The sequence below is a fragment of the Neopelma chrysocephalum genome, unplaced genomic scaffold (genome assembly GCF_003984885.1).
Source record: "Neopelma chrysocephalum unplaced genomic scaffold, ASM398488v2 Primary Assembly neopelma1_70, whole genome shotgun sequence".
Taxonomy (NCBI): Eukaryota; Metazoa; Chordata; class Aves; order Passeriformes; family Pipridae; genus Neopelma; species Neopelma chrysocephalum.
In genome coordinates, this window is record NW_020897730.1 from 528,673 (window position 1) to 541,138 (window position 12,466).

The 12,466-nt window shown below is 36.5% G+C and overlaps 1 protein-coding gene across 6 annotated transcripts in view; it reads right to left on the reverse strand.

Annotated features, from left to right (window-relative positions):
• The window catches only part of ACAP2 (ArfGAP with coiled-coil, ankyrin repeat and PH domains 2), a 64,237-nt gene that overhangs the window by 4,642 nt on the left and 47,129 nt on the right, over nt 1-12,466 (reverse strand). For 3 of the 6 annotated variants that reach the window (XM_027685967.1, XM_027685966.1, XM_027685968.1), the window contains 11 exons: nt 12,128-12,233; nt 11,498-11,706; nt 11,215-11,284; nt 9,792-9,886; nt 8,314-8,498; nt 7,883-7,987; nt 7,391-7,483; nt 5,921-6,108; nt 5,481-5,590; nt 4,986-5,096; nt 4,681-4,742 (listed from right to left, as the gene is read on the reverse strand). In XM_027685967.1, the coding sequence (XP_027541768.1) occupies nt 4,681-4,742; nt 4,986-5,096; nt 5,481-5,590; nt 5,921-6,108; nt 7,391-7,483; nt 7,883-7,987; nt 8,314-8,498; nt 9,792-9,886; nt 11,215-11,284; nt 11,498-11,706; nt 12,128-12,233 (1,334 nt within the window). The remainder of the gene's footprint in view (nt 1-4,680; nt 4,743-4,985; nt 5,097-5,480; nt 5,591-5,920; nt 6,109-7,390; nt 7,484-7,882; nt 7,988-8,313; nt 8,499-9,791; nt 9,887-11,214; nt 11,285-11,497; nt 11,707-12,127; nt 12,234-12,466) is intronic. The other 3 variants (XM_027685970.1, XM_027685969.1, XM_027685971.1) reach the window with 2 other exon arrangements.

Below are 12,466 nucleotides of genomic sequence, written 5' to 3' on the forward strand. Positions count from 1 at the left end.
TGTGAACTGTTGGGGACTGGTTACTTGCATGCATGTTCTGTAGAAGCAAATTAAACAAAGCCAAACTATACCTGAAATAGTACCTCACAGGCAGCCACACAGAGGAAAGTTCAGAGTTAGAAAGGAAAAGTGAAAGCATTTTAAAGCAACTTAAAAAGAAAAATATTTATTAGCCATTAAAGAATAAAATCCTTGTTTTTGCAAGGTGGTGCTAACCAAGATCATCTTCAGAAAAATAGAATTATGGCATAAATAAAGATTAACTTGGAAACAGAGGTCAGAATTCTTACAGCCAAACAGAACTCTCCATGAAAGAAACAATCAGCAAGCAATAGTATATATATATAAAAAAAAAAGCAATCCTAAGTAGATAAATCATGGGTCATAAATTCTTTTGGTCTACTACTTCAGCAAATATAAACTTTTACATTCGCATTTACATCTACATCTTTCATTACATTTTTCAGTTTGATCTATAAGAGTGATGATATTTCCCTTAAACATATTTCTTTTGTTTTGGTTTTTTGTTTTGTTTTTTTTTTAATCTTCACTCTTTGTGCTTAAACACAACCCAATAGTACATATTCCAAAATGAGGGATGGCAGTAATTTCCACCAGGCCTGTGTTCCTCCCCCCTGTCTACACAGGAAGACATATTCAGGAATGATTACTTCTTGAGTCATTGCCAAGTTATTCTTTTGCCACTCTAAAAGGGACATTTTCACATTCCTTCATCTGTTGCAGCATTTTGGGCCTTGAGTTCAGGTTTCATTTTAAAACATTAACCATACCCTATTGCCTTCAAAGGGAATTAAATGCATCACACATTTCATTTGGTCTGGAATTATGCAGCCATCCCAATTTTACTGTCTTCCCCACACAGATGATCACACAGTGCACAAGATCCCAGCACTACTGTTTCTTGCTGACAGCTTGATTAATAGCATGACAAAGAAATCAACCCAAAATCCCTCTCATCATGTATGTTGAACATGAAGCTTTTTTTCCAACATGGTTGTGGAAGAAAAGAATGTTTTTGTGCTTAGACATTTGCACTACTCTGAACAGTTACATTGTTTTGTTTTTCCATATCTTAATTTATATTTCCAATGTTAGAACTATTATTCTTTTGGAGATGAGACTCCATTCTTTTGAAAACACTCTCAAAAATGATAACTGACCTTCCAGAAATATTTAACATGCATGGCATGTGGGTTTATACAAAGATGCAGTGACATAATTCTTCCCAGACTTTGAAAGATGAATACATTCAGTACTGCTCTACTAGGAAAAGTCAGTTCTAGTGAAATTCCCTTTTGGTTTTCAGATTTAATTTCAAGTATGGTGTCCCTGCCCATGGCAGAGGGGTTGGAACTAGATGATCTTTAAGGTCCCAAACCATTCTGAGATTCTGTGTTATAGAGATGAAGCAGGCACAGGACACATTTTATTGTAACAGTTTGTGATAACTGCCTGCACTGGGAGATCAGCACAGAATGGAGCTGCAACATTCTCCAAAAGAACAGCTATGAAGGGCACAAGGCAGAATCAAGCTTGTGTGATAAAAGCAATTATGCTTTTAATACAGAAGTGGGTTTCACTGCTGAACTAATACTGTAGTTCAAGTTGCCATACTTGTTTCTTTCAAATTAACTTGAAAGAAAAACGGAAAGCTATTTTTGCAAGATACATTGTGGCTCTGTTTTTGGCTCTATTACATAACAAAAATATTACATACAAAAATAGACTAAAATAAAGTGCCCCTTTAGTTTGTATGCTGCATTAAAGTACTTAATACTGTAAACATTATAATTATTTTAAAATTCTACTTTAAAACTGAATTCTGGAAATTCCAAGCAATGTTTTCCCTAAAGTGCAGATTTTATGTACAAAAATACTGTAACACTGCTTTACCATTTAACACCAGAGTAACTCAAAAGGCACACATCATACATTCAAGAAAAGGTAGGAAGAAAAAGTAGCAATGCTAGTACCAAAGAGTTGGCAGACATACTGTAGCACCAGGAGATGAGCACTCAAGTGTTATACAAGAAACAGTACTATGGTGCATATGGCTTCTACCACCAGAAATGAACCTTTCGTGGAACAAGCTGCTTTCAGCTAGTTCCCATTCTAGGAATATTTTGGAAGACCAACTGTACCTTGCAAAGGAATATATACATTCTCTCAGAAGCTCAAGCCAGCCAGATAGATTTAAATTAGAAACGTCGATGCCATTAGCTACATTAGCAATTGTTCATCAACTGCATTACTAGAGCTGAGGAGTTGGTAGTTGGCTTCACTCTGATGACAGCAAACTCATACATCAATATTTACCCTCACATAGCTCCCAGCAAAAATACAATTGTCTTGAAATCCTTATTTTCTTCTAGAATCGTAATTTTGGAACACTGGAGCTCTAAAATAAGGGCAGTGCAAATAATTTAACTTGTATATACAGTGAAAAAGACCTGCATCTCCTACAACCATGAAAAGGTGTGATACCTTTTGACAGCAGAGACAGGTTTTGTGCTTACTCTGACACAACCCTTCCAGCAGACATGAACATTCAAAACACTCAAATATTGACTTTTAAACTTTTAAAAGAGACTGCAGCAAGTAAAGAATAGAAGGGGGCAGTGCTGTGCTACCCAAAGATACAGCAAGATTTCCTGGCTAGGACTCTGTGCTACAGCTTCTGGCCTTAATGTCAAAAATTATTTTAATGATACCTTCCCCTGATTTTGGGCAAGCTCTGCCTCCTGTGGCAACTCACTGTTGTCAATCTCACCTTACCGGCTGCAAAGTATCTGGATGAGATTGTATCAACTGCAGTCTCTAGATTCTACTGTAATACAGACTGATAGAAAGGTCACAATATTTTCAATGAAATATTTTTCTAGCTTTTTATTTCACCTACCTAATTGAAGAATGTGTCTAAAAAATATATATAAAAATGAATTTTCAGGGGAAAATAGTCTCCCCCATCTACTTCATATTTTCATGTAGGCAGTGCCTCTATTTGTTAGAAATGAAGCATTCATAAACATTTGTAAGGTTTAGTAACCAACCAAGGATTTTTGTACAAACCATGGAAACATATTTTCTGGTTTATAATAGTTTTGGATTTGTGACAGGTCAATGAAATTATATTAAAATATTCACTTATGATTTAGCACAGAGTTTTTGAGCCAAAATACACACCTCCCTTAAAACAAAGCCATTTTACTATTTGAAACTGATAGTTATTATTTTTACCACTTAAAATAAAACAGAGGAAACTCAGAAATACTTCAGCATTTGCTACCTTTAGCCTGTCAGTGAAGTAGTATGCATTGTATCAGAAAACATCTTTAAATTGAAATTGGCCACACTGGCAACAGCTTTCCTCATTTTCTGAGAGGTGAATTCTTCCTCTTTTGAGCTCATAATCAGACAAATACTTTTAAATTAACTGTTTTGCTGTCAAGGAAATCATTTGAATTCCTGAGTGTCTATAGTACTTTTATTGTTTAATTTGAATTTCCTTGAAGATTTGTTCAGAAATAGACTAAAAAAACCCCTATTCTTAAGGAGAAACCAAATAAAATCAGTCTATTTAATAGATTTCATCTAGGATTTTGACATTAGACTCAGTGTTGCCCCTTGACTATATTCCAGTCTTAATCTGGTAAGAAATATAAGCACACAATCCTTTTGAATCAGTGGAAAATACAGAAGGGCTTTATAGGAGTGAGCCAAGAGTACTCAGCACTTAACCTTAAAAATAAGGTTTGCCTTCCACTTCTGCCAGGTATAGCGGGGTGCTTTTAGCTGTCTAACTTCACAATCAAGTGTGCCTTCATTACTGGTATTTGCATGACATTAAATTAGGTTCCTGTGGAAGCATACCATAACAAAGGAAATGGCTTGCACAAATATCACATTAGGACATGGTGTAAATTGGGACTGAGTGCCTGAGAATAAAGTTGCAAATATTCATTAAATATAATTTGATACTTCCCTGTTGCAGTTGGCTCAAACGTCTGCCAGTTTTTTAACCAAACAGAAAGATACTATGCATACAAAAATACATACTCAAGAATGACTGCTTTGTTTCTTATTAGTATCTTAACAAATAAAAATATTTAAAAATAAAATTTGAGGAAATAATACTTTCCTATTTCTGGCTGGAGTTATTTTGAAATATTTGATGTACACTTTTTACATTGGTGTGCAAGCATTTTTTTCTTACAAAAAGAAAAAGAGGACCATTCCACAGGAAGGAGAATGGTATCCTGTAATAAGATGAACTCCTCAACTCCTCTGAGCAAGATGGGTCAGAAAGCCACTGCTAAATAATGTCAGATATATCCTAACATTATGCAAATTTCAAAGGAACAACAATTGGAAGAAAACTGTGGACAACTACCAGCAAAATAGAGTGGTAATGGCTATAGTAACACACTGCTATAATGATGCTATTTAAACACTCTCCTTTTAGATCCTCTAAATACTCTTACAAAGTCACACCAGTGAATTTCAATGAAGTTTTAACATGTGTTGGTTTATAAAAAAAACATTAATGTATGAAGCTATTTTGGATTTCCCTCAGACACTAAGAATCTAATTGTAAACTGATAAATTCCTGTATACACTTCCTGTACTGCATTTCAGTGTGGTTATTAGTAGAGTATTGACCTGGCTGCCCATAGAGTCCTTCTGATTCCCGCATTTCTTCATTCATCCTTGCTAAACGCAACCTGTGATTTAGAAAACAAAAAGAACAATGTCATCTTCAAAGCACAAAAAAAGACCACAATGCAAGACCTACAATGCACTCGTGAACATCACATCAATGAGGTCATCTATGGATAATGAATTCTGATTTTAGCTCATTCTCCCTGTTTTTATGTAAAGGAATTTTGACATTTCTTTTATTTTTAACTTGAAACAGAATAGCAAAACTTAAGTTATCTAGTCAAAAAACAGAACGTACAACTTACAATGTTACAATATCTGCATTTGCAGCTTCTACTGCTATACTCAGTGGATCTTTCCCATCTTCATCAGTGGCATGCTGGTTTGCTCCTCGTTTTAGGAATAAACACACTTGTCTGTTTAGAAAAAGCATTTAAGAATATTTTTGACAACAATAAAGGAAAAGGGGCAAATAAATTCAGGCTGGATACAATGTATTTGGCTTAAATCACAAAAAGTCTCTCAAATATGTCAAAATAGTGCTGTTCATCCAGAACGTGTTACCACAGTAGTAAGCAAAATCTTTATTTAATCCACATTAGCAAACACATGTGTGTTTTGCTAGTGGATGAGACTGCTAAATCAAAATATTATTTTCTTTCTCACAGCCAGAGCTTAAGAAAAACCTGTATCACCTGAAATAGTATTAAAATGCCAGAATATCTGGGGCAATGAAGAAGCTTCACATGAACAACTACAGTAAAGGATGGCCATTTACAATTTGAGGAGCAGCAAGTTACCCAGTGTGTCCTAGAACCGTGGCATGGTGCAGGGGCCCTCTTCCTTTCATGTCCCTTATGTTCACATTGGCCCCATTCTGCAGCAAAAATTCACAAGTAACCAATGAACCCTATGGAATAAAAGCAAGGAAACAACTAAGCACCAGATCTCTAGAATAAGAGCCAAATCTGTTCTGCCTTCTCACCATTTAGCCATGTGGCAAAGGAAACAAAAGGGATTTGCTTCCATATCAACTTTGAACACTACTAAGGTTATATAATTCCAAACAAAGCATTAATAGGAAAAAAATAGTTCAGAAAGAACTTAGAACACTGTAAACACAACTTCAGCATCACGTTATCATCCATTAGTGAAGCAGTTCAAAAGGAACAGTGACACAGAAACATCCCCATTATCCCTTCCCCTCCTCCCCCATCAGCCAGGGCTGTATATCACATACCCCTCGCACTGCCTGAATGAGTGGAGTTGCTTTGTTTTCTTCTACATTGACCCAGTTTACTTCAGCTCCATGGGCCAATGCTTCTGCCATATGAGGAAGATTCTTCTCAAAGGCAGCTCGGTACAACTGCAATCCTGGACTAGGCTGCTTGGAGTCACAGAACACAGAAGACTCTTGCTTGTCTCCTTCTGAAAAGAAAAATAATTGCTTATCTAATCTCTGTTTTTACAAGGTAACTCCTGGAATTCTGATCAAAACTGTCACTTCTCTGGCATAAGGAAGTTCAGTTTTTGCAGAATGTTGTGTATTCTTGCCCCATTCTGCCAGGGGAAATCACAGGTGCCCTTAGCCTATTCCAGCATTCAGGCACGGCCTCTTCACAGAACTATTACTGCACAGAAAACATTCTCTCCACATTACTAGCACATGTGTATATCCTTCAATCCATATATTCCATGTCCTTCCTAAGAAATTATTTTAGGTTTGAAGTGTGTTTTATTCTAAACTACAAGATATGAATAAAACTAATCTCCTGCAGAGATGTAGTCATACAAATATATCTTTATCTGCAACAGCTTGATACACCTGAATATGAGGCTAATACTGTTTTGACCTAGTTTTCATTAAAAGATACCATTGTAATTTACCAATTACTTGCTGTGGCTATAATCTTTTGGACTAAAGCATAATCTTTCTCTTCACCTCAATAACAGTTATACAGAGTGAAGTCTGAGAGATAAAAAACGTTGTTACATAAAAGCTTTTATGAGTTACAGCACCAGAAATGTTTTTATAATGCAGTCAAAAAGGATCCAAGCCACGTGCTGCCTGCCTACAACCACAGCTGTGAACTACTGGATTTACAACATACCTCAGAAGAGTGCTTTGATGTAGAAGACTAACTTTGCTTTATAAATAAATGTTTTGGATATTCTGACAAGCGATACTCAATACATCTGTCAGAACAGCATGCTAATATTAGATAGCAAATAATTTCATCTCTAAATTTATAGAACTTCTGAGTTGAGAGGGTAATGTTTAAGGACATGGTCAATTCCACATAAGTAGAAAACAGAAAAATTAAGTAAGAATGCTCAAATAAGACATAAAAGCCCATTATCTGTGACTCAACAGGAATTCTGCCTCCAAGGATTTATCTATTTATAACAGGATTATGCATTTCTGTGGAGACTTGTCTGCCTCAAAATGCAGCATTGCTCTATCTGCAAAAAAAACAAAGTCTCGGATCAGTCTCATATGACTGGAAAAAACATAGTTCTTGGAACACATTTAGAAGGATTTAATGCCATTCTTGGTAACAAGTCTGGAGGAAAGATCACTCAAGCAATTTTTACCCTTGTTAAAAGCATTTCAACCCACCAGGATAGCAGAGACAAATTGTGCCACCAAGCACTAATCTCTTTAACAAAAAATGTAAATTTTCATCTTAAAATGCAAAGCCTAACACACCTGGTTCATACAAACTGTTAGCTGATATAGTAGAGGCAAGGTGTTCTCTGCTGTCCTCAGCGCTCGGCTGGATCCCACTGTCACTGCTTCGGACTGTTTTGGGGAGAAACTGCAATTACTATGCAGAGCCTAAGTTATCTGCTCTTCACAGATACCATGATAATAAAGCAAGCTCTTATACTTGGTCCTGAACATAACTTTTAAAAATGGCTAGTAATTATTCAATGTCCTTATATGCATCCATAGAAAAATATGGAGTCGTGTTTTGCAACCATAATGTTTATAATAATAATAATAATAATAATAATAATAAATGTCAAAGATTACTAGAAAGGAAAAAAAAATCAGGATAAGTAAAAAAGCTTAAATTATTTCATGAAGACACTAAGCAATGCAGTAGCCTGGAGACAATAGATTAAAGCAGGGAGATGGCCACAACACATGATGGATCACTAGTGCAAATACTGAACACGCCACAGCTGTAGTACTTACTACTACGGAGTTTTGAAGAGGTATCAAAGTAGGAGAAGAGTGAATCTAGTTCATCAGGACAGAACAGAGACTCCCGTCTCGCCTCGTCGCTACTTACAGCAACCGCTGGGACATGCAAGTTAGCAAAGCACAAAGCAGGCAGTAAGGAAGGGACAGGGCAGGAGAGAACGTTATTGGAGAAATTAAGGGTGAAAATACGGAGGGAAGAAGGTGGTTAATATGTTTCTGAATGATAAGCATCCCCATTCCAGGTTCTTCCCCATGTAAAAATGCACATTTCTGAACAAGTCTTTTCTCCCCTATACTTCTGCACTAGGCTACGACCCATTAAAAAGTAGATTCTGCATGAGGCAGAAATCAATTGATATAAAAATATGTTACTTTACAAAGAACAATGGGTAATACAGCTAAGAAGATAAGTGTGTAAATACCTTTTTGGGATGCTGCACCTTGTTCCCCTGCCAAAAGGGATTTTTCAGGGCCACTGTGCCTTTTCTCTTCCTGACTTGGAGGCAAAACTTTTGTTCCAGATTCAAGTAGAGGTACTGATGCAGTTTGCTTCTCTACAAACTTTCTCTCCACATATTTTGCTCTGATGTATGCCTCCTTCTCCTGCCTGTCATGTACAAAATCCCCGGAGTTAGTAAGCTAATATTTTAGTATTTTCATGTATTAAAAGAATGCCTATTTCATACTAAAGTCAGTGACCAAGACTGTAGTTTGGCATTACACATAAGACAGACCTATAGCACATTTTCAGAAATATGCAAAGCACACTGTCTAACTTTTTCTGGATTCTTGATTAACTTTCCATAAGGTTCAAAAGAAAGTCATTTGTTAAGTTTATGTAAGTGTATTTTCTTTCACGTAGACACTTTAGAAAGTGGTATGTGGAAGAAATAAGCATTAGTTACTGTATGTTACTTCTTGGTATTAAATCTTTATACATGTTTTACATTGTTAATAACCAATTAATAAAGCATATATTTAGTTTCTTATGTAAATATAAATTGCAACATTTGTTAAGGGAATATCAAGATTACACAAGAAAACAATAACAAGTCTTAGGTAGGCACAGCCCCCAGTTCCATATCGCATACTAAAGTATTTTTTCTTGTAACCTGAGGTTATCAATTAAGCCATGATGAAAGGGGCTATAATTATTACTATTGAAACTGCTGAAAAGCAGTTACCACTAGAAGGAATAGCTAGCAAATCTCCTACATTATTTATACTAATATCACTGCCTCCAAATTGCCGACACTCCATAAAAAGCTGTTCTCTATACCATAAAAACTACCTGGCAGCAATCAGCAATCAGAACCAGAAAGGTAGTAAAAACCCAAGTTTTAAGAGACACTCTATACAGCAGCACAAAATATCAGAAAACCACCTTCAAACACAAATTGGCATCAGAGGAATTGAAGACAGCAGTACAATGATTAGAAGGCTGCTGTAAAGCAGCAGAGCTCATGTACAATGTAGGCAGGAAGAACATTCTGGGGGATCAGGGAGCAAAAGTCAAACAAGAACAAAGTCACTGTAAACAAAAGCACAGCCAGAGGCTCCTTCCAGGAGCACTCAGGAGTACTGGCTGGCTGAGCTGGTACCAAGAAGAGAGGAAACAAAATCCACATGCCCACTTTGATGCTACAGAGCTGTCATCAAAAGGAGGGAGTGAGATCAGAAAAAGAACAAGTGAACAGGAGAAGCAGAAAAGGACCAACAGAGAGAATACCCAATAAAGACAGAGTGAGAAAAGGGAGAGAGCAAAACATCCTGGTGATACAAGTAAACAAAGAGTACACCAAAGGAGTGTTACACAGTTAACTGGTAGCATGTTTTAAAGTTGGAGGCTGAAGGAAGCAACAAGAAAAGGAAGTAACAGGCACTGCTAGTAAAATACTACCTTTGGCTTCCAGATTGTGGCTTCTTTATTCCCACTTTTTCCAACTTCGCTTCATATATTCTATTTATAACATCATTTCCCAATTCACACATAAGCTATAAAGCAAAATAAATAAATTCAAATATAGTTGTAATAAGCTTTATCTACCTATTTAGTTGTTTTTAACCTCACTCAGCCTATTTTTACAATATTTTTCCCTGGTAAAAGTACACTTAAAGAAATAAGTATGGGTTTGTATCATGATAATGAAACAGTCAATTAACGGAGACATAAAATCCTGAGTAAGAGAGCAAAAAACACAATCCACTCTATTAAATTCCCATTCCCTACTGAAAGAGGATTGCTAAAACAACCACCAGAATGACACCTGCAGGCCTCATTAACAAAGGTGCTCCTTCCTACCAGCTTTGCCAGGAGCTGTTCTTACCCCATCAACAACCGACAATTTAATCAATTCTACTCCATCCTATCCAATGGACAGTTTTGCTAAATCATAATCTGATACAACTATAGAAAAAGAACAAATACAAAAACCAGTCTGCAGATACTACTTAAAGGAGAATTTGGCCCTACTGATGGCAATGAACAGACTTCTTGTTTCTAATACCGGGTAAAATACTTTGCTCTGGTATTTACATAAATAGTACAAGCGGTCTAGGGGGTTTTTTTTTGGGGGGTGGGGGTGGGTTGTTTGTTTGTTTTCTCAGCATGAACACATTGATATTAAAATAACTTAATGTCAAACCACAAATGAAACACCACTAGTCACACTGTCTTTTGATTGTTCAGAACAGAGAAACAATATCTAGGTGCCAGAACATCACGGCTAGAAACAAACGCTTTGCGTCAGTTACCCAGCTGCACACATGCATCCCTGCACAAGTTCCTATTTCAGTATTTCAGACTCACATGACTTTCATAGCCATCTTTCAAGCTGGAAGTCTGGCACACAAATAGCACACAAGCAGTTGCATGAGTGATATCTCATAAGCCAGTAGGATCTCACTGTTAAGAGCTGGCATTCAAATTTTCAAGTATGATTATGCTTTAGGTTGATACATCACTTGCAAAACTTTTCAGCTTGCTACAAGACATTATTGGTCTGTAAATAGATTTGCCTTTTTTAGATGTTGAAAATATCAGATGAAACTTGGTACTCAGAGTGCACTTGTGAACCTGAAGGTGGTGTAAATTTTTCTGACTTGCAAGTTTGTAACACAAATGACTCCTGCTACAGCGGGGATTATAAAAAGTGTGAATTAAAATAAAACAACACACAATTATAAACATTTTCTACTCAGAAGTGTAGGACATCTACTGGGTACAAATGCAAGTGTTTCCTGCACTGAATTTTCTGATATAGAGGCTTTAGAACAACAATCTAAGTACCAAATAGAAATCTGTTCCAAAAATACTATCATACCTTTAGGAGTTCAGGTTCCCATGAATCCAACGTTAAAGATCTTACTTTTGAAAAATGGACTCCCAAGCTCCTAAACAGCATGAAAAAAAAAATTAACCTATAACTACTATGCTATATCTTAGACAGATTGAACATTAATTTATGCGGATAAAGCAGTTACCTATATTGTGTTTACAAACAGGGGTCCCTAATTTTGCTTCCACATACATTTGAAGAAGCAAACACCACCCTTCCTAATTAAGTCAATGCACAAATCAAACACAGTTCTGAAGAGCTCCCCAACCTGTGTATCCCAGAGCACTCGATGCACAGGGTGATTCCGAGGTTGATACTGGCCCAGCGAGGATCTGCCAAACCACAATCACAGCAGGCAGCATTACCAGGAATACACTGAACTCGCTGCAGAGCACTCTCTCCCTTTAACAGCTTCTCTTTTGTCTCACTCCCAGATTCTAAGCTTCCAGTAGAAGGGGATGATTTCTTTTCCTGTTTCTAAAAGAGAAAAAAACCCAAACAAACCAATAAAAAGAGACATACTAAATTAAAGTAATAGAAGTCCCACAGATACTGACTGTGCACTAGAATCCTAGAAAAGTCACTACCTGCATTAAAGGCCAAGGAAATCCATAGAACTGAAAAAATATTTAGCTTTTTAGAAGAAATACAGAACTGAATATAGGCGTATCCTATGAATTTTAATCACACTACAGAAAAATCTCATAAAAATATATAGGCCAAAATAACATTAATAAGATGAAATGAAAGACAGATTACACATAATTTCATTGCATTTCCACTGGAAGACAACTAATAGATTCTTTTTTTATCTTCCCTCTCATTAAAAGAGGTTTTATCTATTTTAAGTTTTCAGTGTCTAAAGGGGGGTTGTCGTTTGGTTGATTTTTAAACTCACCTCAGATTCATCCCCTTTCTCTCTGTATGCTGTGGCAATACTGGTCTGAACAGCCTTAATCCAGGCCTGCCGCAGCTTTTCCGAGTCCGCCTGCAGCATGCAGCTCCTGTGACAAACCACGAGTGCTCAGAGTAAGAGAGAGTGGCCAAGCAGCTGACATCCAACAATAAAAATTCTTGCTACCCCCACAAGTATACTGTTTAGCAGGCATCATCTAATATACCCATTTATTTTGAGATAACAAAGTGGCTGAGCCTTTGTGAGTTGTAAACTCTGTATTTCAAAATTATTTGCAGGTAATGCTAAAATATACAGATATGACTCTTCAAATAACCTAGA